General features: G+C 32.6%; 2 protein-coding genes across 2 annotated transcripts; one reads left to right on the forward strand and one right to left on the reverse strand.

Moving 5' to 3' along the window:
• The first annotated feature begins 9,820 nt into the window (after positions 1-9,820).
• On the forward strand, positions 9,821-11,134 carry LOC136274297 (neuropilin-1-like). Its single transcript, XM_066080736.1, has 3 exons — positions 9,821-9,941; positions 10,544-10,722; positions 10,907-11,134. Exons 1-3 carry the CDS (start codon positions 9,878-9,880, stop codon positions 10,985-10,987), a joined length of 324 nt encoding a protein of 107 aa, XP_065936808.1. The 5' UTR covers positions 9,821-9,877; the 3' UTR covers positions 10,988-11,134.
• A 10,175-nt stretch (positions 11,135-21,309) lies between these two features.
• LOC136275070 (tripartite motif-containing protein 5-like) lies at positions 21,310-23,950 on the reverse strand. Its single transcript, XM_066083358.1, has 2 exons — positions 23,876-23,950; positions 21,310-22,470 (listed from the first exon to the last, which is right to left on the reverse strand). Exon 2 carries the CDS (start codon positions 22,468-22,470, stop codon positions 21,310-21,312), a length of 1,161 nt encoding a protein of 386 aa, XP_065939430.1. The 5' UTR covers positions 23,876-23,950.
• Positions 23,951-25,093: the final 1,143 nt, after the last annotated feature.

A 25,093-nucleotide genomic window follows, 5' to 3' on the forward strand; every position in this document is an offset into this window, starting at 1 on the left:
CACGTTTTTGTTATAAAGGTTATGCAAACAATTTAAACTTTATGTGATTGCTCATTAAAAGTAATGATACCAATTGACTCTGTGTTAAAAAAAAAAAATCACGAAACTTACCGAGTTACTACCCTTTGAGAAGGAAATGCTTGTTTGTTATTGCAACTCCTCTGAAACCATAAGAGATAGAGACTTGGAACTTTTACCAGTCTTTAGTACAATTAAAACATTCTTCCACCTATCATACCAAAAGGATCTGATGCCCCCTTCTAGTAGTTATTGCCCCTTAAAGTATTTAAATTTCTATAAAATCACTTCCAACTTTTTCATTATTTATCATAGAGACTTCGGACCACTTGGGATAGAAACATCTACCCTGGCCAAACAAAATGACATAAAGGTCAAAGGTCAAGGTCATTTGAAAATCTGTTAATTAACGAACTTTTAGATTCCTTTTGTTTAGGGTGCTAGAGAAAAACTTTTTCATGGACGTAGTAGGACACCTTCAGACATTAAAAAAACATATAGCCCCTTGACTCACACTTTTGAATAATCACAGAGTTATTACCCTTATTTAGTAAATACTTGTTATTGCTACTCCTCTGAAACCATAAGAGATATAAACTTAGAACTTTAATTAATTTATTCAGTACACTTAGAAGGTTCTTCAATCTATTCATACCGAAAGGAACTGATACCCCCGTCTAGCAGTTATTGCCCCTGAAAGTATTAAAACTTCGATAAAATCACTTTTAACTTTTTCATTATTTATCATAGAGACTTCGGACTACTTGAAATAAAAGCGTCTACTTTGGCCAAACAAACTGACATAAAGGTCAAAGGTCTATGTCATTTGGTATCTATTAATTAATGAATTCTCATATCTTTTGATATACAGAATTATAGTAAGGGTTTCAATAGCTTGCTGGATTGCGCAATAAGTATTCAATTTGGTCAGCCAGGTATCACATCAAGTCCTGTGGTTAATAAAGTGGAACTTGTTTTTACAGTGAACCCATTCATTTTGTACAAAGACAGCTAACCTCTAGAACACTCTCTTCTATTGTTAGGTTTACTGCGTAACTATATGACTGCGTAAAGGATATTCTCTTGTATAAGTTTTGTTAAGAGTAAGAAGAAAAGAATTCAGAAAAGTAATTTAATAAATGTTTATGATATTTACAACATGGAATTCTTAAAGAAATGGCTTGCAATTAAAAAAAAAACCTCTTTAAAATCATTTACCATTTTATGGCTTTGTGGTTTTCCCATTTTATAGTACAACATAGAACATAGGTTTGATAATTATGTGTAAACCTAATTGAGCAGACTAGCAATTCATTAAAAAAATACCAAGGTGGAAAGACCTCTAATTGTTTCAGAACAATTAGTCTACTAGTCTGTGTTTTATATTTCTATCTTGACTTCTTTTAATTTCAGATTATTGCAATTTTGAGAGTAATTCAGAATCGGCTTGTTTTCTCTCCGAGAGTCTATCGGACGAATTTAATTGGACCATTCATACGGTGGGTAATGAACAAAATTATGAATTATATCAAAGCGTTGCTATCTTAAAATCCTGCTTATAACGGAGTAGATTTGAGGTGAATTGGGAAATTTGGAAACAAATAACAACGACTGTTACCTTTATGGGGGCTACATCTGAATGTAACAATTAAGGCTTTTGTTTGATGTGTCCATTATTATAATATTATTATAAAACAATAACTATCAAATATCTATGATTAATACAAAGGGCCAATTTTTTTAGCCTTTCTAATAATAATGATTTATATAACACAGGGTTCGACAAGATCCATAGGCACGGGTCCTACCTCAGCATACCATGGATTGCATTACAAATACATTGAAACATCTACAGTTGTGCCGGGACAAAGAGCAATACTGGAGAACTCAATGACATTTCAAGGTACATCGCACTGCCATTGCTTTCCAGTAATTTTTTATAAATCATTTATACACATAAAAGGTATATTAGTCAGCGTATTATTCAATTTGTAAATATATTGAGGAGTCTGATTTTTGTCAATAAAGGTTAATTTACTAAGATGAAATTAAAAATAGTGTTGTTTGTTTTATTCTTTCAAAGCATCATCTGATTTTTATATATATGTATATCAATCAATCAACTTTGTATAAAAGAGAAACTATTTAAATCTTGTTTGGCGATTGTTCGTATCCTATTTGAAATTGCAATTAATAAGCAGTGACTTTCAACTTTCATTTAACAAGCTAAAACCTATTGTCTGACGATGTACTACCACATGTATGGGGACACCATAAACACCCTCACCATCAGAACTAAAAAAGGAAACAGCGCCGCTATAGACCGCTGGACTTTGTCTGGTGACCAAGGCAACGTCTGGCACCATCTTTCTGGGGTCAACCTTCCTTTGGACTCTCAAACAAAAGTAAGAAATTAAAGGCAAAGAGTTTTTACAACAACAAACTTTTACAACCGCGAAAAAAATATCTAAATATACCACAGATGCGACTCTCCTAAACACTATACCTGATGAAATAAGGGTAATACGATGTCCGGCAATCTGGTATATATTTGAACCAACTGACTTGTTCATACCCAAAACTGATCAAAACGTTTGTAAAAAGATACAAAAGCAATAAATAGAATATTTATTAGATTTCTTTTAATCTTTTTTCCAAAAGTTTTGGTCATGCAATATTGGGCATAAACAAGTTGGTTAAAAAAATTAACATTTTTGCTCCATAAAAAAGTACAGATGACCGGACAATCCCCTTTAGCAAGTGCTGAGGTAGCATTTTTTTTATCCGACAAAGGTAAATGTTTCGAAAAATGCAACTATGTTATATAATAAACCACTGCTTACAATGTTTATAACCAGTTTTTGTTTTTATATGTAACTCACATGTTAGATTATATTTTTATCTTTAAATTAAAAGAATTTCAAAGGAAAAGGTAACTTTTCTCATAAGAAAATAAGAACTAAAGAAATTCCAATAGAAATTTAACTTCCGATACATTGTGAACAAAGCATATACAGTTTTTTTAAATGTTGATAGGAAGTGGATTTCTTGTTCTAAGACTGGGTGTCTGAATTAATTCCAGGAGGAATGTTTTTTAATCTTTAGGAAAATAAAATACCAATAGGATTTTTAGAAATCCTTTTTTTTTCAAAAGTTTTATATCAATTTTCAAATGTAATTGCCTTACCTGTCATGCGAGACACACGGAATACAAAAGTGGCAATAGACTGGTCTATCATTTGATACATGTTTTTACATTTTATACGAAACTGTATCTTAAGTGGATGCGACAAATTCCACATTTCCACCAATTATCATCCTGCACAGTGTTACTAGATAGTATCACTGAACTTACAATAAATGTGTTTTCCTCCGTATTTTAGATTATCATCGAGGCTACCAAAGGATCCAGTTTCACTGGCGATACTGCGATCGATTATGTTGAACTTTGGCCATTTGCATGCCCGTAGAATAAAGAGTGTACTGTTAATCAAGTTAACAACTTGACGATAAACCGCAGAAGACGTAAACATGACACTTTTTATATTGTTTAAAAGGAGTTTGGATCCTAAGGGGGAAAACATCCTGGAGAAAGTTGTACTATTGATGAACATGCCGGTGTTTTAAAGCTATTTTATGTACTCTTCATTATTTCGATTTACATATTTTTTTGGTTATTTCTTTACGTATGTTGCTCTTTAAATATTTATTTATTATCAAATGATACGTCATGCTCATTTCAATGTGTATAACTTTTTAATTCATTCCCGCTGACGTTCAAATAAAAAGATGGATTGTAATTCCTAGGCTTTATTACATTTTATACGATAAGATAAATTGAAAATGTTAGTCATTTTAAGAAAAAAAAAAGAAGTTTTCAGAAAAAAAAAACTTGTACTCTACCATTTAAATGATGAAAAAAAAACCCCGAACGACAATGAGAAACGGGTATCATCAATGTGAGGACATTAAGGAATAGTATTTTTAAAGAAGCTCAAAATTTAAACTTCAACATAATTAAGTAATCAAGAATGTTCATCGTTTGACAATTGAAGAGAAAAGAAATTCAGTTTGAAGAAGATGAATAAAAAATTGTTAAAAAATATACCTTCTTTAGATTGATAGGTACACATTTAAAAATTATAGTTTAAAGATGCTTTAAAGGAAAAAAATGTTTTTGAGATTCATATTACAATGTGCGATAATTATGAGAATCAGATGTATTGTATAAGATAAAAATATAGTAGTTAATATAATGTACTCGTACTAATATATTCTAAGACGTTGTTGCTCACGTTAGCCACGTGGCCAAGGGCCTTTGCTTTCAAATCATACTTATTAGACATAAACATTTTCAAATAGAAGCTTCAAATTCATACTTTCATTTACCTTTCATGTTAATTACATACAATTAAGATTATGACAGATAATCGACTTTTACGTATTATACAATAAAGTAAATGCAATTGTATAATACAATTTTTGCTACGACATTTGAGCAAAGTAAAGAATGATAACTCTGTGATGATTTATTTCCTTACAAGAAATGTTGTTGAATAAACAGGAGAGCCAAAGTTATACTGAGTTACAGACTGGTACAGGTAGTAAAAGCAAAATCAGAGATATTATAAAATATATTTATAAAAAGGTCATGCACTGTTTTTTGGAAATCATTAAGCACAATGTACTAATGTTGTATAAAAGGCATGCTTCGTTCACATGATTGGTCACGAAATATTTGTGCGCAATATTTGTACCGTCAGCAAAAATGTTAAGTGAAACAAGTGGAACCTTTTATATTTATTTTCCAATAATATGCGCGTTAAAAGCAGGAATAGCATTGCCGTGGTTTATGTAGAGTTGTACTTATTGATTGACAATTCCTCATACTACGCACTAAAATCAATTTTTTCAGATATTTATTAAATTTTAACGAGAAAATTGGGTGATTTAACATGTCATTAACCCCATACAAAGAGTAGTTTGATGACGATATAGTGATCAATTAGAACTTCTACTAAAGGCAATTGATTTTTACAGTGATTTTACTTTAGTCTCAGTTATGGTTATAATCTCTTATTAATATTATTATACTCACATACCAATATGAAATTTAAGAATATGGTCAAGAAAAGAGATGATTTTAGAAACCAATGCATTTTCTTTTTTAGACGGGGTCACGTGACTATTGGTTTACTGTCAGCCGAAGCCTCAAACCGGAAGGCACGCGTAGAACACATGAATTGAGTCTACGCGTAAGAAAATAGTGCAGGAAGTTTTCATCCATTTCAGTAAATATGTATTATAAAAACATGCATAATTAAATCTTTTTTAAGTCCTCTGTGTATAAACAAAATTCTATTTAGAAAATAAACAAATAGTTTTATTGATCAAAACATTCTTGCTCGGGTTCAAATGTGGAATGAGTTACGTAACTGAATGCACAGCGCCGTTGACGATTCAGTTGATGTACGAGCTCATTAATCAATAGAAGAGGTCGATTGTGGAATCGAAATCAAAGTTCCCAAACGCAATGTGCCATTTTTGAAAAGTTGTGAATTTTATTTTGACAATCTTTCACGCAAGCCGAAGTTAAAATCGGGACTGGTTATACAGAGATGTTTTACGATTAAATAGGTGTTTCATTGGCTTCCAGTCTACTTGCGGTATGACTGTTGTTCGTCACTAAAGGAATTTTGTACAAAGAAAATAAAAACAAGTCTGAATTTGCCTTCTCATTCGTTGACTCTTTAGCTGATTAAACTGAATTTTTATACAAAAAAGTAGTAAGTGGCGAACGGATTTATTTTTACCAATTAATTTTGCATGAATCGCAAATGAAGAAAATCGTGTCAGATAAGTCGGTCTTAAAAATCAAAATGGCGACCGTGACAAATCTTTTTATTTACAAAGTTCTTGGAATCTTATTGTCAAAAAATATTTCTAACGTTAACGTCAGGTGCCTGTGTTTGTTATCGGTATACAAATGTTCACTTTGTTTGTTAATTCAGTAGTTTTAGAGTTTTCGGTTTTTTAATAAAACTTTTATTACGGATACCGCCCGACTTGTTGATTTTCCCTTGGATCACAACCTTGAATAAATCTAATGATTAAAATTATCTACTTTGATATAGTTGTTTGATTTTCCCGGTTTGTAGTTATTTTAAAAATTTTCCTTGGGGTCTTATTTTACATAATATACCGTTGTGTCAATTTTCTACAATTATGAAGGCCGGGATTGAGTAAAATTAAGATAAAATATCAGACAATTGCAAAAAGCCGAATTAATATAGATTGTAACAACTAATTCAAACTCATAAATTTTGGAAGCATATTCGAGGAAATCCAGGAAAATTACAAATTCAATCTTTCAAGACCCCATCTTTCAGTACTCTCAGTACTTTGATTAAAATATCGTAGTTAAAGGACAAACGAGACGTTCCTTAATTTTAAATAATTTTTCTTCATTTTTATTCCATATACATTAACATTTAAACCTGTTAATTCTCAAAGTTTTAGGGTACATTACCAGGCTCTTTTCGGAGCTAGAATATTTCGAATTTTCCTAGAAATAGCATGCAAAATGCATTTGAATGTTTATAAATACCTGTCGTACTATACATTTTCAATTGTACAACTTAATTGAATTTAAAAAAGAATCATATAACATAAAAATATAATTATGAAATTACAAAGTGGAAATCTCCACATTGTGAAGATAGGAAAAAATAGAGAAAATGGAAGATACGTCGCGTCTGACCTTAATCTTGAAGAAATCAGTTCGTAACGAATGAAGTGTATTATATATTGTTTGTATTTTTCTCTTGGCTGCTGTCACAGTGTTGTGAAAGGCTTTCAACCCGTAACTTTTTTAGGTCAATGCAATAGAGAATTAAACAAAAATAATAGAGTCGTGATTATATTTCCTGCGTTCAGTAATCGAGCTCTTTTGTGACATTTATTTCAAGATTGGAATTTGACCATGGCGTCATCCGAACATGGTGGTACGTGTATTAAATATTCAGATCTATCGTGTAGCAAGACGATAACTTGAATCATATTTCGAATTGATTTCAGAGTCGTCATCATCGACTTGTAAATTATTTATCAAAGTATACGTGCCTTAAATTCTCGATACCAAAAACTATCTCAAAACGTTCAGTTACCTGCATGTTCACCATGGCACGGGAAGTTATTATTTTGTTGTTATTCTCTATATTTTACAGAACAGAACAATGTGAGAATTTCAGGTATACGAAAGATGTTGCTGTGCCAAACGCCATTCAAATCATATCCAATGTATCTACGGAGTTTCTAAACTATCTCAGCGTTGCGTGCATCACCAACTGTATGTCTAACATTGACTGTAACGCCATAGACGTCTGTGGGACGTATTGTCGTCTGATTCGAGGCTGGGACTCCTTGTACACCGAACAGGACGTGTCAACGATTTCAGATCGTAAGGATATTTTATTTATTAACCGGGATTGGGGGGGGGGGCTTATATCGTTTATACTATAAGATGTATAGGTGTATGGCATATTCTATTTAGAGAAGAGAAGAGGTCGGTCGTTCATAGAGAATAGATAGATTTTGTATTTGTACTACTACTAGTTTTTTTTTTTTAGAGAATTACATGTATTACTGGGTTTTTTTCTTTTGCTCTTTTTTATTGCAACCGTAATATCTGGTCTGATTTCTGACTTATCAACATTTCAAAAGTTTATTCGATTTAAGATCCATAATATCAAGTTGTAAGGAAACTAAATGAGCGTAACCCCCCCCCCCTTTTTTTTTTTTTTTTTTTTTACAATATTTGTTATTGTTATAACTTGTATAAAAACAGGAGTCAAAAGTAACAATCTAAAAAGGACTTTATTTTTTGCGGAACAAAGGCCTAGAAAAAAAAGTTCTTATAATTAGGGATAACTGTAGATTTTTTAACGTGATTTTCATTTTAAAAAAAACAACAACAATGCATTGTATTTAGCTAAAGATAACATATATAGAGACTTAGTTTTCAAATCGTATTTAGAATACGATTTTCCAAACAATTACAAATTTTATTAGTTTTTAAATTGTTCAATCAATTAAAAAATAAGTGGGAAGAATGACAAACCCGGTTTTTTCAAACGTATTCAATTATCAATACATTAGCTTTTCTGTTTATTAAGCCTTCATAATACACATGTCCAGATTAGAAATTATATTGGAAACAGGAAAATGATCAAAATACCTTAGCAATTTAATAAAAAATTTAAGAAAATTTGCTCGAACCTGGAAAATAAATGTTTATTCTGCTTTAGGAATGTGCAACGGGGCAGTTTTACGACCGTGCATTGGAGAGATGCGTTGCTCACGGTATGTAGCATATTTACTTTTATCACATGTTTAGCTCAATATACGATGGATTTTTGATGTAACACTGTGATGATGGTGTGATGATGATACATGTGTATTTCTGTTACAATCACGTTAGGAGTTTTGCATGTTTGTAACCAACAATCTGATTGGCTAATACATCTCATAATTAAATAGTGGTTTATAAAACAACTGTTCCAACCCATTTTATGTACAATCAAGTATAACTTTGGTAGCCTTTGACTTCATATTTTATAATTAAATTTTTTGCTATCAGTTGTGGTCATTAGACCTTTAAAATAAGTTAAGATTTTAAATGTTAGTCAAAATAGTTTTGAATACTTTCTGTTGGTTTTATCGCACTTTTTCATTAAGAATTTTATTTTTATTTATTTTTTATAGTGGCACGCACTATAAAAATATTTAAAAAAATGCTCAAACACGATAGAAAGCACCATATCTCAAAATGTTGATCATTGACATCATATAAATTTAATGCCAGCAGAGTAAGTTGAATATGGTTAGTTAAATACTATAAACGATTTAGTATTATCATCATTCAGTATTTTTTTTTAAATCAAAAATGGGTAGAGATTTGAAAACTGATAGAGGAAATTTGGACAAGAATATTTATAAAAATTGTGAATAAAAACTTGATGCTTTGTATCTATTTCGTGTCACTATCATTCATAAACTGAATTTTTTTTATTAAAAAAATGTAGCAATTTGTATTAATTTCACAATTAAGACAATCTAAATCATAGTGTAAAATGTTTAGGGATTTTACTGAAGTTTTCAACAACAAAAAATGGCCATTTAAATCCAAAAGTAGGTCATTGACCTACTTTTTTGAAAGTGAAAAATAGCACTACCATGATAGGTCTATAACACACAATATATTTTTTTTTCAAAGTAAATTATTTTCCGATAAAATAGTAACTAACACATTAAACATGATTAGAATATGATTAGAACATGTGATTAAAATAATCTCTCGTGGTTTGTGATTTCTGTTTGCAACGTACGTGATAGTTATCGTAAAAATGCCCCAAAAAAAACAAAAACAAGACCATAATTGCTAAATTTACCAGACATGCAGCATATGTCGTATTCAAAAGTCGACAATATTTACCCCCGTCTAAATCTTATTACTTATCATGTTTACAACACACTCAAATCTAATGTTACACAATTTCTGTAATGAAGATTACTGTGACTTTGAGGCTGACCCCGAGGTGTCTTGTTTTCTGACGGAGGATCTAGCAGATGATGATGGTGACTGGATACGAAACACGGTAAACATTATAAAAACATGTTTTAGAGTTGCAACTCTTTTTGTACATGGTTAGTGTAGCCTTTCAACTGAGAATTTTTAGTCAACAAATTGTTTTGTTGGGAGGAAATACATTTTAATTCATAAATATGGCTTTTACAAGGCCCGACAAACACTGGCACTACCGGACCAAATGCAGCCAGATTTGGTAGTTTCTACAAATACATGGACTCTGCTGCAATGAAGCGTAACAAAGTGGTAACACTGATTAGTTCCAAAGTCTTCACAGGTTTGTTCTCTGCATGCAGGGAAAAGAGGGGGGAGGGGAGGGTCAAATATGTGTTTCTTGTATGACTTTATTACGTGAACAATTTTCTTTTAATATTGATCCTCCTCTAGGTTTTCAAGGATTGTAATGTACATAATTGCTTTCTGTGTTCCACGTTCTATTGACTTGTTCGATCACAATTATGAAATAGAATCATATATATGCGTCATGTTTTATTTATAAGTACATGTATAAGTTTCAAACAAACTTTGTACATAAAAATTCTTATATTGCATTGCAACGAACAACACCATTTATTTTCATTTGTTTTATAATCCAAGGTTTATACTAGATAATAGTATTTTGATATATTACTAATTCAGTTTGTACTATTATACATATACATGTAATTCATTCCTTCAAACCCAAATTTAAACATATTTTATCGACAATAAATCAATGTAGTATTAAGAAGTTTGCTGAAGGTTTTGATCCATTGATAAACTAGTGTCGTACAAATGGATCTTGTATATTTGAGTTTCAATAGAGCTGTGAAGCACGATTGGTTTTCTTAAGAAATAGAGAAAATATTCTATAGATGTACATTTGAAAATATCTTGCAGCACGATCATATTGCCTGACATTCTATTATCACATGTCCGGGAGTCAAATGGGGGATCTGACGGTTTTCACACAGAACGGAACCCAGTCAGTGGTAACTAAGTGGACCGAGAACACAGACCAGGGCGACGTCTGGATACAAGTTCCTGGAATTGATCTCAAACTTGATTCTCAAACTAAGGTACAGAGAGAGAGAGAGAGAGAGAGAGAGAGAGAGAGAGAGAGAGAGAGAGAGAGAGAGAGAGAGAGAGAGAGAGAGAGAGAGAGAGAGAGAGAGAGAGAGAGAGAAGCCTTTCGTGTTTCTGAATTTCCTCCGATATGGAACTAATGAGTTTTTTAAGTTGCTACGTATTTTTGGATTTCAGATTTTGATCACGGCTAAGAGAGATGGAAATGCGGCTGACATTGCGGTAGATCTGTTTGAGCTGTGGCCATATCCCTGTTAACAGAGGCGCATTGACTGAATATCGTTAAATTGGTACATGATAATGATCCCTAAGATCTTCAAAGTTGTTATTTGTTGTGGCTGTTGTTGTTGATGTGTTTGTTATTTTAACAGAATTAAATCCCCATTTTTATAAAGGGAGGGGAACAGAGCATCCGGGGGGGGGGGGAGAAAAAGACAAATGACCACGATTTTAAGCAATTCGATCATATTTTCTCTCCATCTCCCATTTAAGTGTAAAGGTTATGCATACGCCTTTAATATTACAATCTATAAATGTACCTCTTTACCATTTTTTGATTGTATATTATATGTATATTGTCTGTTGGAGTTGATGCATGTACATGTAGGTTCTGGTTAGCAAAGGTAACCAAATTAAACATCATGGTAAATGTATCAATTATCTTTTAGTCGTTTGTTCAGTATTTTGACGAAAATATTAGCGAGCGAAGCGAGCTCTACCGGCAAGGCGTGTACGTATGAATAGAAAATTCGGAGTACATGTAGTTGCACATTGATTCAACGGATTTTTTGGCGTCAGTTGCTCAGACCAGTAATACCCTGTTTTTATCGGACCAGCAGTTCCCTGTTACAGTAAATATAGTTTCCCATTTCACACTCTCACGAGAACATGATTTTCTTGCAGATAAAAATAATTAAAGACTATGTACATGCATTGTAAATATATACTAGTACTGCTGGCACAACGTAATTCCATTACATAGACTAACGGAGTTATTGTACTTTCGAGTGACATCACAATTGATTTCTTACACATTGATCCGAAAGATTTTTTCAGCGTCAGTAAATTTCGACCCACAATGCAGTTCCAAAAATACCCTTTTTAGCCTGTTTCCTTGGCCTACCCATAATGCTACTGTTGCGGAACATTATGGGTAGGCCAGGGAAACAGGCTAAAACACACGACACTTGACCGACTTGAACTTTGACATTACAATAAGGGGAAATTACTCTAACTAGTTATTGTAAATCTGCTGAAATTAAATATCAAAATCTTCTCAAAATTTTACAGAGCTAAAGAATGGAAATTTAATTTCATCTGTTCAAAACTAGCGTCATTCATGCGCCGTGAATTGCAAGTTTTTCGTAAGCATGCACTGTACATAATATGTTGCCATGTACATACGTAATTCAAGCCCACGTTTTATTTCCTAGAGCTATGTACAGCTATATATGCACCGAATGTATGTATTGTCACAAATATACGACAAATGCCCAAACTCCGACGGTCAGCGAACCAGCGGTAAGCTGCATCCACCAATAAGAAAGTTTGTGGTTAAGGTGTGGGTATTGTTTATGCATGACGTTGCTAATAGACTTGAAAGCGACGCGATCGGAAAAACCTCACCAAATTCGATGTTATAATAAACGGAACGTGCAGGTTTTACTCCTGTCAGTTTGTACAGAGCTATGAATATACAATTAATGTTCGTAATACTAAAGGGAATCATACGTACTAAGTCTTGATGGATTTAAATACCTGCAACGTTATTTTTTACAAGATAAACGAAGGATAGGATTCACGCACGATAAGATAGGATTAACGCACGATAGAACAGTATAATACACGCACAATAGGGTAGGATTAACGCACGATATAACAGTATACACAGACGATAGGATAGGATTGTTAAACGATAGGAAAGAATAAACGATGTTCATGATAAACGTATCATCGCTTTAAACGATCTCCCCGAATAAACTGATAATGGCAGAATTTGAGAAAGAACACGTACAAATAAAGATTTACGTGGAATTTCTTTTCAGTAACAATTGCCGAGTTCTTAACTATTGTTGCATCATTTATAGAATGTATAAAAATGACCAGTTAATTTTTTTAACTAAAATTATGAGCTTAAATAATCAATAAATTTTCTGTATTGTTAACATTGTTTGTAATTACCGAACACCCTAGCCGATCACTGTGAATATTTTAGCCTGAGATCAAATCACACAAAAAATAGCGGGTTCAATTCTTGTTTAAAGAAAATATAAAATATATCATGAAAGTTTAATACCTTCTTTCTGTATAATATAATGATGCATTAAAAATGAATTATATTACATAGAAATTAAATAAAATTGATATTTACGCAGATACATATTCCACGTACGATTTTTTAACAATATTTTCATTACCACACACCCTGGCCGATTGCCGAGAACATTTCAGCCCGAAACAAATATCACACGGAAAATAACAGGTTCAACTAAATTTCAACTCAGTTTGAATTATATATAAATTATATCATAAATACGTTTGTTATCGTAAAAATATGATACATAAAAAAACAAATCATACTGCATGAAAGTTAATGTTTACGCAGGTATAAAAATGAACGATAAACCTGATAGGATTAACGCACGATAGGATAGGATTAACGCACGATAGAACAGTATACACGCACGATACGATAGGATAGGATAGGATTGTAAAAAATAAGGTTGCGGAGACTGTAATGTAAGGAAGTTATATATGAAATGGGAAAAAACTGATTTTTCTTTATTTTTCATTTTTTTTTTTTTTGGTATTTTACGATGAAACCAAAATAAGTTTACCTATTTTATTTGCCTATTTTGATTAGATTTTAAAAGTCTTTATAATACATGTACATTACTTGCATGATAGTAAGGGAGGTAAGGAGATTCGCATATAAATTGTTTGTTATGCCGAAGGAGAAGTAGTAATATAGAAAACATCGCCAGGTCTTATTGTTTATCAACTCTTGTAAGGCTACATAAATTATCCTGAATGTTTACCGGTTTCTTTCTATGTTAGTTTTTTTTTCAATTTGCAGTAACACGTAATACATGTTATACGTTTTAACGATTAAAGGTTTGATATAATTCGATTTAGAAATAATCTTTTGGTGACCTAATAAGCTCGTACTCGGAATTTTTCATACGATTGGGAATTCACGTGGTTTCCGAAGCGATGAGATGCACGTTTGAGGTGAAATGAAAAATATGACGATGACAGGGAAATTAGAAGTTGGATTGCCCTGACACGTGATTGTCTAGAACAAATCAAATATTTACTCTGAAGCTTCATATGAAAACAAACTGCTATTAAGTGTAATTTTTGTAAACTACATTGATTAATAAATTATTACCAAATGATTACGATTTTTTTTTTGTGTTAAGTTTCTACATAGTTGGCCTAAATTGTTAATTCTTTTACAAAAAAAATGAAAAACTTATTGTTGTGTCTTACCATTATAAACTTTTTTTTCTTTTTTACATTATGACATGTTTGTAAGATACATTGATTTTGGATTTGTATTTTAAGAGCATTTTGATAAAAGATGAAGAAAATTATACAAAGAAGTACATGTATACAATGTCATGTATATACACTTACCTGAATATGAATACCTGGCTCATTCGATCTTTAAGTTACCAACATATCTAAATAATATTTTTCAATATACATGTGTATTAATATACGTATATGTAACTATCTCTGCACTTCAGTCATGTTCGATAGCCCGAGGTTATTTTATATTTTTCGGATTTTTCTTTATTTGTACCATAAATCTGCCTTTTCTATAAAAAGTGTTTGATTAGTCTTCTATAAGTCTGTCCCAATATATTTATGCAGCACATTTGGCTGAATTTTTAATTAATAGAAATACATATACCTAGGCAAAATGTTTAATTGAAATTCATGGAAAGGAAAAATTATCATTTTTCATTCTAAAATATTTACAGGAACGAAAACAGATTTATTACGGAGATTTAATGGGGAATGTTTACATCTTTTCTCCATTTGGAGGTCACTCGGAATATCTCATTTTTCAATGTTATCATCCGGGTCTGCTGCAATACAAAATCCCCATAGACATTAAATTTGTTAGCCGTAGAGAGGACACCAATGAACCTTCTTCATATTTTTTTTTCAGATTTTTAAATCTTCAAAATATAACTGTAGCTGCGCAGTTCGACAGCTGTTCTGATTGATTAAAAAGGCATTGTCTTGTTCTTGTATGCATATTTTTCAAACAAAATGACATGTAAAACCGAATATTTATCGCTTTTATATCTTTTGGCAACATTTATTCCAGTTTCGGGCAGAAACAAGTCAATTCAAGAAATGTTTATCCGATGTCTGCAAATCCCCCTTAAATAGAGTATATTTTGAGAACAAAGAGGAAATCGCGATTTCGTTCATGTTGGAGAATTTGCAAGTGTGCCCAGATATGGTGGCAGGGGATATTTTTTTTTTTGGTATAGGAAATGTGAGGCAGATAGTGCTCATATATGTGATTTTATTTTTCAGTGGATTTTTAAATTTGCTAAAATTGGTTTGCAAACAGGGGACACATGGTCCCGACTCTTAAGAATTTTCAAACATTTCGTAATAAAACAAGTACAACTTACATATAGCACTTTATAGAATAGCCAGGGACGGTCTCAACATTTTCTGGAAAATTGCCCTTTTTTCACATTTTCACGGGTCTAGCACCACTCTCCAGCCCCGAGCAACTGCCATAAACTACCATAGGATTGGTAGCCGAATGTATCACCATGCAAATAATCACCAATTAATTGGGGGTCAATTACCTACTTTTCGAGTGACATTTCGTATTCTGAACCCACCCAACTTTTCAAGCACAAAACAGAAAGTGAAAATGTTGGCCACAGTTTCACATTTTCATTCCATATCTGATGAAAAGTGCTACCAGTATTTAAGTGTCATATATCAATAAAATTGACATGAGCTCCTCTATCGATAAAATGAATGCAAGAAATTGGTTTAGCAATTTATACCACTCAAATAAGCAGCCAAACCTCAGATTATCCCTTTATTTCAAAATTATGACCGGGCCTTTCCTTCGAAACTATCCCCTGCAGCCTATAGAATGAATCATCAATCTATTGGCATCTCTCCGCAGCGGTGGTGCTGTAGAACATACACTCCACTACATTATAATTCATGTGACCACGGGCATCATTTGAGAATTGAGTTAAAATGATTGTACATTTGTACATTAAACTCCCATATAGTTCTTGTGATCAACAAGGACCTTGCCAGTACACGCAGAGACCCGTCATCTCGTTGCGGTCTTCAGTTGATACTGATTTCACGCGGTTATACATTTAAACAGTTGGATGTGTAAAAAATAAAATGATGATTTGCACGTGTGGTACAAATTTATTAGACTTGTGTTGCCAAGTCAATTAATGAGATATTTGAAAACAGACTCACTCGAGAACCCATGTTTTTTAAACATGTACATGTACCTACATACATATAATACAATAACATTTCTGATTGACTTCTGAAGCAAATTGAAAGTTGGGGAGAATATCTGATCGGCGTTAACCCCTGTAAACTTTTAGTACACAAGCTCCTACAGTAATGATCGAAGAGAACTGATGTGAATCGCACGTGAGTTATCAACAATAGGAGGGCGGAAGTACTAACTTGTCCGAAATCTTCAATAGCAAAAATAAAAGTTAAACTAGATACAATCTCGTTTCGAGTAACGAGTAGGTCTTCCGTTCAATTTTTTAAACGATACCATTAAAATATCAATGAAATTTCAGAATTTCACCTCAACCCCTCCCTTTCAAATAATATATACCATTGTCAAAATTCTTTACAATGCTTAACAAAATGTTTAGCTTTTTCAAATACAGAACATAAAAGATTTTAGTCTCCTAAAATTTCTAATTACGTCATCGATGGGAGTGGCAATGAGTTTTACAAACTGATATTGTTACGATCAGCAACTTTTCTTCTATAATGCATTACAAAATCTAGACCGTTTTTAATGTATGTGTAAAAGAATTTACGAGTGGCTTGGCCCCTAAAAAAGGGAGGCCAGTCCCTTATTCTTGGGTACATTTTAAAGGTCTCACAAAGACTAACATTTTTTTTGTTACACCTATTTAAAATTGTTGTTCATTTTTGAGATACATGTTTGAATATTTTAAGAGCCAGCCCTCTTGATCCTTAATGGGTACAGACATTGGTGTTTTGATTATTGGTGTCGATTTGAATCATCAATGCAAACATTGTTCTTTTACATTACTTAACAAAATATATCTCGATCTCTAGATATATTGTGTCAAAGTTAAAATAATTTGGCCCCTAAAAATCCATAATTACGTAATATATGGGCGTGGCAATGATTTTTTCTGATGGAAAGTGTTACGATCAACAACTTTGTTTTTATAATTCATTACAAAATCAATATCATTTTTAACTTATTCGTTATAGAGTTTACGAGTGTCTTGGTCCCTAAAAAAAGAAACCAGCCCCTTTTTCTTGAGTTTATTGGAAAGAACATTTGATTTTCTACCACTTTTGTTATATATGTTTTAACAAAATATCAACTGATAAAAAGATACAGATCAAAACAGTCCAAAACTGGCGTAAAACAACATAATAGTGCACAACTTCAAACTATAGACTACCTATCCTGAAAATTTCGTATTCATATCTCCAACAGTTTCTGAGATCAGCCCTGCATAAAATAGGACGTAAAGAAATAGAAAATCAACTGTAGCTCAGTAGAGGAAGCGACGATTTCAAAATTTAAAAAACGTCTAGAATTATGACCTATGGCAATCATCTGTGAACAAATGGTCAAAATCGGCCAAATACTTTTTGGGAAATCGTGTGCACAAAATTTGGGGAAAAAATAAGAAGAAACAGTACGAAAACAATAAGGTCTTCCGTAGGAAACGGAAGACCTTAATAATAATAAGAAACAGTACGAAAACAGTTAGGTCTTTCGTTGGAAACGGAAGACCTTAATAATGATAAGAAATCGTACAATAACTATAAGGACCTTAATAAAATAGAATAAATAACTTTAAAAAGGAAACCCATTCCCGCCAATCCTCAAACTTCTAATCCGTTGGGGGGGGGGGGGGGAGGTGTGAGGGTAGCCACGGTGCTTTTATATAAGGCTTATTATCCTGTTAATGAATTTTTATTTAAATCTTGAATTTTAAATCAGGGGTGTGGATCCCGGATTGGAAGTTAAAGAGGGCATAATTTGTAAACAGGGGGCTAAGGCGGCCCTTAGTTGCTTCATGGTAAAGCCCATGGAAGCTCCTGTATTTTGGAGATTAAGTACATATTATGGTAAAAACTGAATGAAGTATTTAAAGTTAGACTGATGTGATATTTCTTCTCGTAATCTATTTTCTCAACCATCTTAAAGTAGTCCGAGTATCGCACTTCGTCATAATACGGATTTTACAATATTGGTTCGACTTTTACAAAGCGTTTTTGATACCCGGTATTGATTTTGCTCTACATCGCTGTTGTAAACAATGGCAATAATAAGCAATTAGAACGGTAATATATGTATTCTATGAGAGATAGAAATAATTAATGTTGAGAAACTCGATTCTGTTAAAGTAAAATGAAAAACGAAGTTTCTGATTAACCAAGATCTCAGGTATGCTTATATCTTCTTTGTTTTGACCCCCCCCCCCCACAATTTTTTCTTTTCCTTTTACTAAAACCGGTTTAAATTTAGAGACAGGAGCTATTTCGAATTTAATCAATCGTCAATTAATTAATGTTTAAATGATATCTAACATTGTTGACAGATCGAGGCAGAAAACTGTAGCAAAATGTGATTTTTACGGATTTTTTTTCGTCAGGGTCTACTTGGTTTAGAGCTTATAGCGTGAAAAGTTATCCGTCAACATATAATTTATCTTACCAAATCTGTTTTCTACGTTGTCAATCTATAGAATAAACACCATGAATTTAAGTTTGAGTCTATAAAATAGTAAAAAAAATTACCAAACGCGATACTAGCATTGCATTTTTTGTATTCTATTTTGATACATCAGGTCCATAAAAGCGTACTTACTTACAAAAATTTGCGCAAAATTATTGATGAGATATGGCTTAAATAAATGTTTATACTCTATTTTGTATGTTCAGTTCTAATTTTCCAAAAATTGGTAATCATTTTTAGGAAAAACGGACATCTGGTAAATTTCATAATTGTCAATAATTTTCGCAAGGGGGCACACCAGTCTGAGAGGTGATAACAAACAAACTAGCATGTAAACATACATATTTTCTTTTGTATATCTATTGCTAGGATGTATATTTATCATTTAAAGCTAAGCTTTTAATGATTGAGCCCATTTAGTGCCGAGTATAGGACTACCTTAAGAAAGGATTACAAACGATAGCATTGTCTAGCCGCCTAACTGAAAGTCATTTTCTAAATATAGTCTAATTAAAGTTATGTTTTATAATAATGTAAACATTTATGTATATTTTCATTAAATATAGATGATTTGGTCAAACATTAAAGAGAGATAACTTTGTAATTTTGGTTAACTTAGTTCATTTCATAATAGAAAATAACGGAAAACGGAAATATTTTTCAACACCTTTTCCCCCGTGAAAAAAAAATCTTTTTTGGGAGTTTTATTTAAACAATAAAATGCTTTCTTTGGTGATTAATTCGGGAAATGAAGGTAGTGACATTGCAGAAAAACACATAACCCGCGTTAGCGGGTTAATATGTAAACATTTTCTGCAATGATCACTACCTTCATAACCCGAATGAATCATCAAAGAAAGCATTTTATTGTTTATATTAACATCTTTCTTTAAGCTAATCGATAAATTGGTTAGGAAAAGTAAGTAAAATTCACTAAATGATTATTTCGTGCAGTCCGTGAATTTTTCTAGGTCGCTATAGGTTTGGACCAATCGATAAACAGGGCGTGTCGATATCTGTCCTGTCATTTTCTTGTCAGTTTCAGCCGCTGTAGATTTCGACCAATCGCTAAATGGGGCTTGTTGATTTTATTCTGGCTGTTTCTATAAAGCTATGAATTAACTATAGGTTTCCGTAAGAAATAGAGGGAATAAAACTTGGGAGATGTAAATATGTATTGTTATTTAGCATATTCAGATCAACGGGTTTGTTGTTTCACCGGGGAGGAGGGTGGGGGGGGGGGCGACATGTGTCTAGAGACCGAAATACAACAAATAAAAGCAATTAAAAAAGAAATTTAAAAAAATTAAATATAATTTTAATAATATTGTCCTCATTCATAGAGACCGATTTCATTGATTTTTTTAGACACCCCCCCCCCCCCCCCGTAACCAAAACTTTTGTTTGAAAATTAATAATTTGATTACAAATTTTATTTTGATATAAATCAATTAGAATTTGATTATACGTTTTAGTAGATAAATTTGTTTTTAAATATCTGACAGAAATTCCGAAATATTTGGATGTAAAGTGTAAACGGAAAACAGGCGTCAGCGTTCACAGTTCTTAGATTAGGACAGGTAAAAAGGAAGAATCTGTTATTTTTTTTAGTGATCACTGTATATGAATAATAATGGATTAATATTTGTTTTTTTAAGAAGTCAGTGTTTAAAATATTATTTGAAAAATATCCTCAATAATTCAATTTTGGATCGATATAATATAATTTAAAATCATATATAATGAAAGTCGTTTTGATAGCATTTCATTGTCAAGATTAAGTCAGGCATTTTTCAATAGATATAAAAAAAAATTGGCAATACATATATATTTATTTGTTAACTCATCAGCAATGAAGATAATCCATTACAGTAATTAATATTACATGTACGAATAAACATGCACATGGTTACATAAATGATGCATATGTAATTCATTGAACATTGTAGATACCGGTAATTGTACATGATCTCAGTGTTGTTGTTACAATGTCTCACAGCATATAGTACATAATTATTGTATGGACATACATGATAATTTTTACTGTAGATACTTGTACACTGTCTCTGTGTTGATGTCGTATTGTCCCACCCAGAGATTGTTCTCATCATCCACACACACACTACGGGGACCATATACCCCTTGTTGTTCTGTGAGTAGTAGAGACAAGAACTGACCGTCCTGGTCCAGAAGATGAACCGTTTCACTGATTCTATCACACACCATGATGTGACCGAGAACATCAGTACCTATTCCACAGGGAATAAACTCAGACCCCTGACCTGTGTAGGAGAACCTGTGTTGTCCTGATTTATCCACCACCACCACAGCATGTATCAAATAGTCGGATACACAGACATCACTATTGATGTTTTCTGTTATGTAGTGTGGATAACTATACAGTTTCTGTCCTATGTTGTCTCTCTGTATGTTCTGTATTTCTGTCCCTGTCTTGTTGTAGCTGGTGAGTTTAGCCTTTCCTTCTATCATCACCCCCACCAGTATGTCCCCGTTGATGTGGGAGGAGTGTATACTGAGTGGTTTCCAGTCTCTTGTTATAATGAATTCAGTGATTGTATTATCCGATGTTATTTTACTGATGACTTTGTTGGGTCAGATCCCCGTTCTGTGTGACTGTGTGGTAGCCATATCCACCACTGGTTTGTATCTTCTGTAGCTGTTTCCCTTGTAGATCTGTTTGGACAAGATTACCACCATAATCACTGACCCAGAGTCTGCCTGATTTACCTAGTGATATATGAAATACATCATTAACACCTGGTGTTGTGTACTCCCTGACCTTAATGACAGAGGAAGACAGAGACAGTGTTTGTTTCACATCAGATTTCTCTCTGTCTTGTTTTCTCTGTTTCCCTGTAGGTTTCAACTGTGGAGAGGCAGTCTCCATTGGTTTTATTTTTCTGATCTCTGGTTTTGTGTTAGGAACAGTTGTTCTACCCAGCAGTTTGGCGACATCTTCCTTGCTATGTTTACCAGCAGTAAATACGGGTGGGACTGGTTTGGATGTCTCTGGCACGGGTCGAATTTTAAGGCTTTTTGATTTAAGAGATAATGTTAAATTTTCTATTTTTGAGGGAGATAGGCAACCATAATATGTTTGGATTAAATCAATAAGATAGTTGATGTAGTTATCTATTTCTTGGTTTTGGCTGTTTAATGTTTCTAATGATGACTGTTCTATTTTGTTGACTTGTTCTATTTTATCTGATGTGACTGCATCTACCATTCTTTTCACAGACTCAGCTTCAGCCTTCATTGCTGTTCTTATACCTTCCATGATCTTCTTTATTTCTGTGACATCTCCAGCGATTTCTTTTTTCACGTCTTGAGAAACTGGCTCAAAATAATTTCGAATTTTGTCAATTTCATCTTGATATTGCGATACCTTTTCGGCAAAGACAATTTCTAGATCAGTAAATACGTGGCCGCGGTGTTCTTTTGTGGCTGTGCATTTGGAACAAAGTGGAATCTGGCATTCCTCACAGAGAAGATCTATGTCTTTTGTTGGGTGGATCTTGCATTTCTCTACAGGAATTTGACGTTTGCGTTGTTTATAATCGACTACTTCATGGTTCTTGATTTCTGGGCTCTTCTGATGTTCATCTCTGCATTGTTCACACATTGGTTTGTGACAGTCATTGCAGTAAAACTGGCAGTTCTTCTCACAGTCTTCAGTGCCACACACCAAATAATGCTGGGCGTCGGGTGGTATTTGGGATTCAGATAATGCCATCTGAAATGGTAAACGTGTGTATAAGTTAGTAAAGGCAACAAGTATTTCATTTATTTGTTATCAAAAATCAATAAAAACTCTGAATTTAAGACCCATCCATCCCCCCCCCCCTACGCGCATACAGGGACTCAAATCGATATGCATGTATTGAGTAAATAATCATCAGCAGATACATGTAGGAATTATGACATAACGGTATACACTGTAATGTCAAACTTTGAGGTAGAGGCAATTTCTTTTTCTTTTCCGTATCATCAACTTTTCTTTCTTAGTTATGTACATGTACCAGTACCACAGGGGCATTGTATCCGCTCTACACTCTATGACATATATAAGGAATAAGGAATCATTCTTTGAGTATTATGAGGTAATAATCTTGGTCGGGGCGTGATCAAATCCAATTAAGCTCAAAGGGCTTTATGATAGATTTGATTACGCCCCGACCGAAATTATCCCCTCATAGTATTCAAAGAACGATTCCTTATTCCTTATATTCATATAAGGAATAAGGAATCATTTTTTGAGTATTAGGAGGTGATAATATCGGTCGGGCCGTTATCAAATCCAATAAAGCCCGAAGGGCTTTATGATAGATTTGATCACGCCCCGACCGAAATTATCACCTCATAATATTCAAAGAATGATTCTTATTACTTATATTTATATAATCTTAAGCCATCGTACGATTTAATATTTAGATATAAATAAGCAAACCCCGCTGGTGCCTCGATTTGGCGTCATTTGTTTTATGGGTTATATAGTACAAAATCGAAACGTAGTGTTATCACAGGCAAAGACACTGGGCAATGTAAATATATTATTTTAAACCATCGTATGGTTAAATTTTCAAATATAAATAAGCAAACCCCGCTGGTTCCTCAAATTGGGTTCATTTGAAGTTGTGGGTTTTATAGTACAAAATCGATACGTAGTGTTATCACAGGCAAAGACACTGGAAAATGCAAATATATATAAATATATGTCATAGAGTGTAGAGCGGATACGATGCCCTGTGCATTTACATGCCCGAATCCGGAATTTGCTGAATACATGTCTAATATTTATATAAGTGACCAGAAAATATAATGCTGGTATTTTATAGGGTAAATAGCTTCCCTTTTCAAATCAATAATTTTTTTCTATTAACAGATGCAAAACAAATGGAAGAAGATAATAAAATTGGATATCTAACCATGGCACTATTTAACTATGAAAATGGCCACTACTTTCGGTTTAGTACAATGAAAATATTTCAAACATAAATATATACTACAGGACAAAATATTAATGTTGAACTACATGTAAATCCAATATTACTCTAGGAAACATGCCAACTTCTGGACCGTCATTGGAATTAGATGTTATGAATTTTCTATTGTATCAAACTAATCATATTCTAACTTACCTTAAGTTCTAAGGTAACGTGGTAACGCCCTAAGATCAGAGTGAGAAAATGTGAGACTTGTGTAATTTACTTCCTGGTTGAGATAAACCTTCTGGCCTACTTTATCTACGTGATATGGGTATATGGACGAGCAGTCTGATCAAACAAACCCTTCTCTTTACTCGTGCATACGAGTGTAAGTATAGGGGGTTGTTTTAGCCATTCTGGGTACGAGGTACTTTTTTAATTCATTAGAACGAATCTGAGTCTGACTTTTGGTTCTCCCTTTTTGTGAATCAGTAATCCGTATAGTAATTAAAGTTGATAAGTTTGTAACAGTGGCTGATATCTGTAAGTAGTTTTTCAGACGAGAGGCTACAGTCCTGTGAATGTACTAGACTGATAAGTCTTTAAAGCGTATTTATATTATTACTTTTATAGCAAAAGATTTTGCTCTTTATATGATTCAACTTTTATGGTTCAAATGATGAATTTACACTACTGAATATACACTGGTTATTTAGACTCAGCATAAAGTAAAGCAAATGTCATTATAGTTACTTATTCATTGAGAATGAAATGAACCCAAAGGGTTAACATTTCGTTTGAAAATAAAGTCAAAAGGCTTCATGTAAAATATTGTTAAAGTAACTCTCTTAGCTATGATGTCACCTTTTTGATGCAAGAGAGATAACACATTATTCATTTTAAATAAGAAATCAATATATATCATTATAAGATACAATGTAACAGGGTTTTTTTCCTTCGCGATTTTTAACATTTTACTTTACCTTATTTTTAGCTGTGTTCTTTTTTAGCAGTGTGTTATTAAACTTCTAGTCATGCATTACCAGTTATTAGAGACATGTGTTCTATACGAAGATTGAATAATTTGATCATGACATAAATTTATAAAGTTTGTCAATATTTTAATAAAATATTTAGTCCAGTAGATAAGTTTCTTTTAATTGCAACATTAAAAAACAATATCCAATAGTTAATCATTTGCCTGCACAATTTTGTTACAGAAAAAAAAACTTGGAAAGTATAGGAACCTTTGCAACATGTAACCTAAAAACGTATTATCATTTTGAAATAATATCTTTTAACAAAAATCTAGATATTAATATAAATAATAATATAATAAACAAAGCCTTTAACCAAAGCTATTTTTAAATAGCAACTTTTAAAAAGCAGCTTTTTATCTTTTTAAAAATGTAGACGTTTGCAATGAAACTA

The sequence above is a fragment of the Magallana gigas genome, chromosome 4 (assembly GCF_963853765.1).
Source record: "Magallana gigas chromosome 4, xbMagGiga1.1, whole genome shotgun sequence".
NCBI classification, from domain to species: Eukaryota; Metazoa; Mollusca; class Bivalvia; order Ostreida; family Ostreidae; genus Magallana; species Magallana gigas.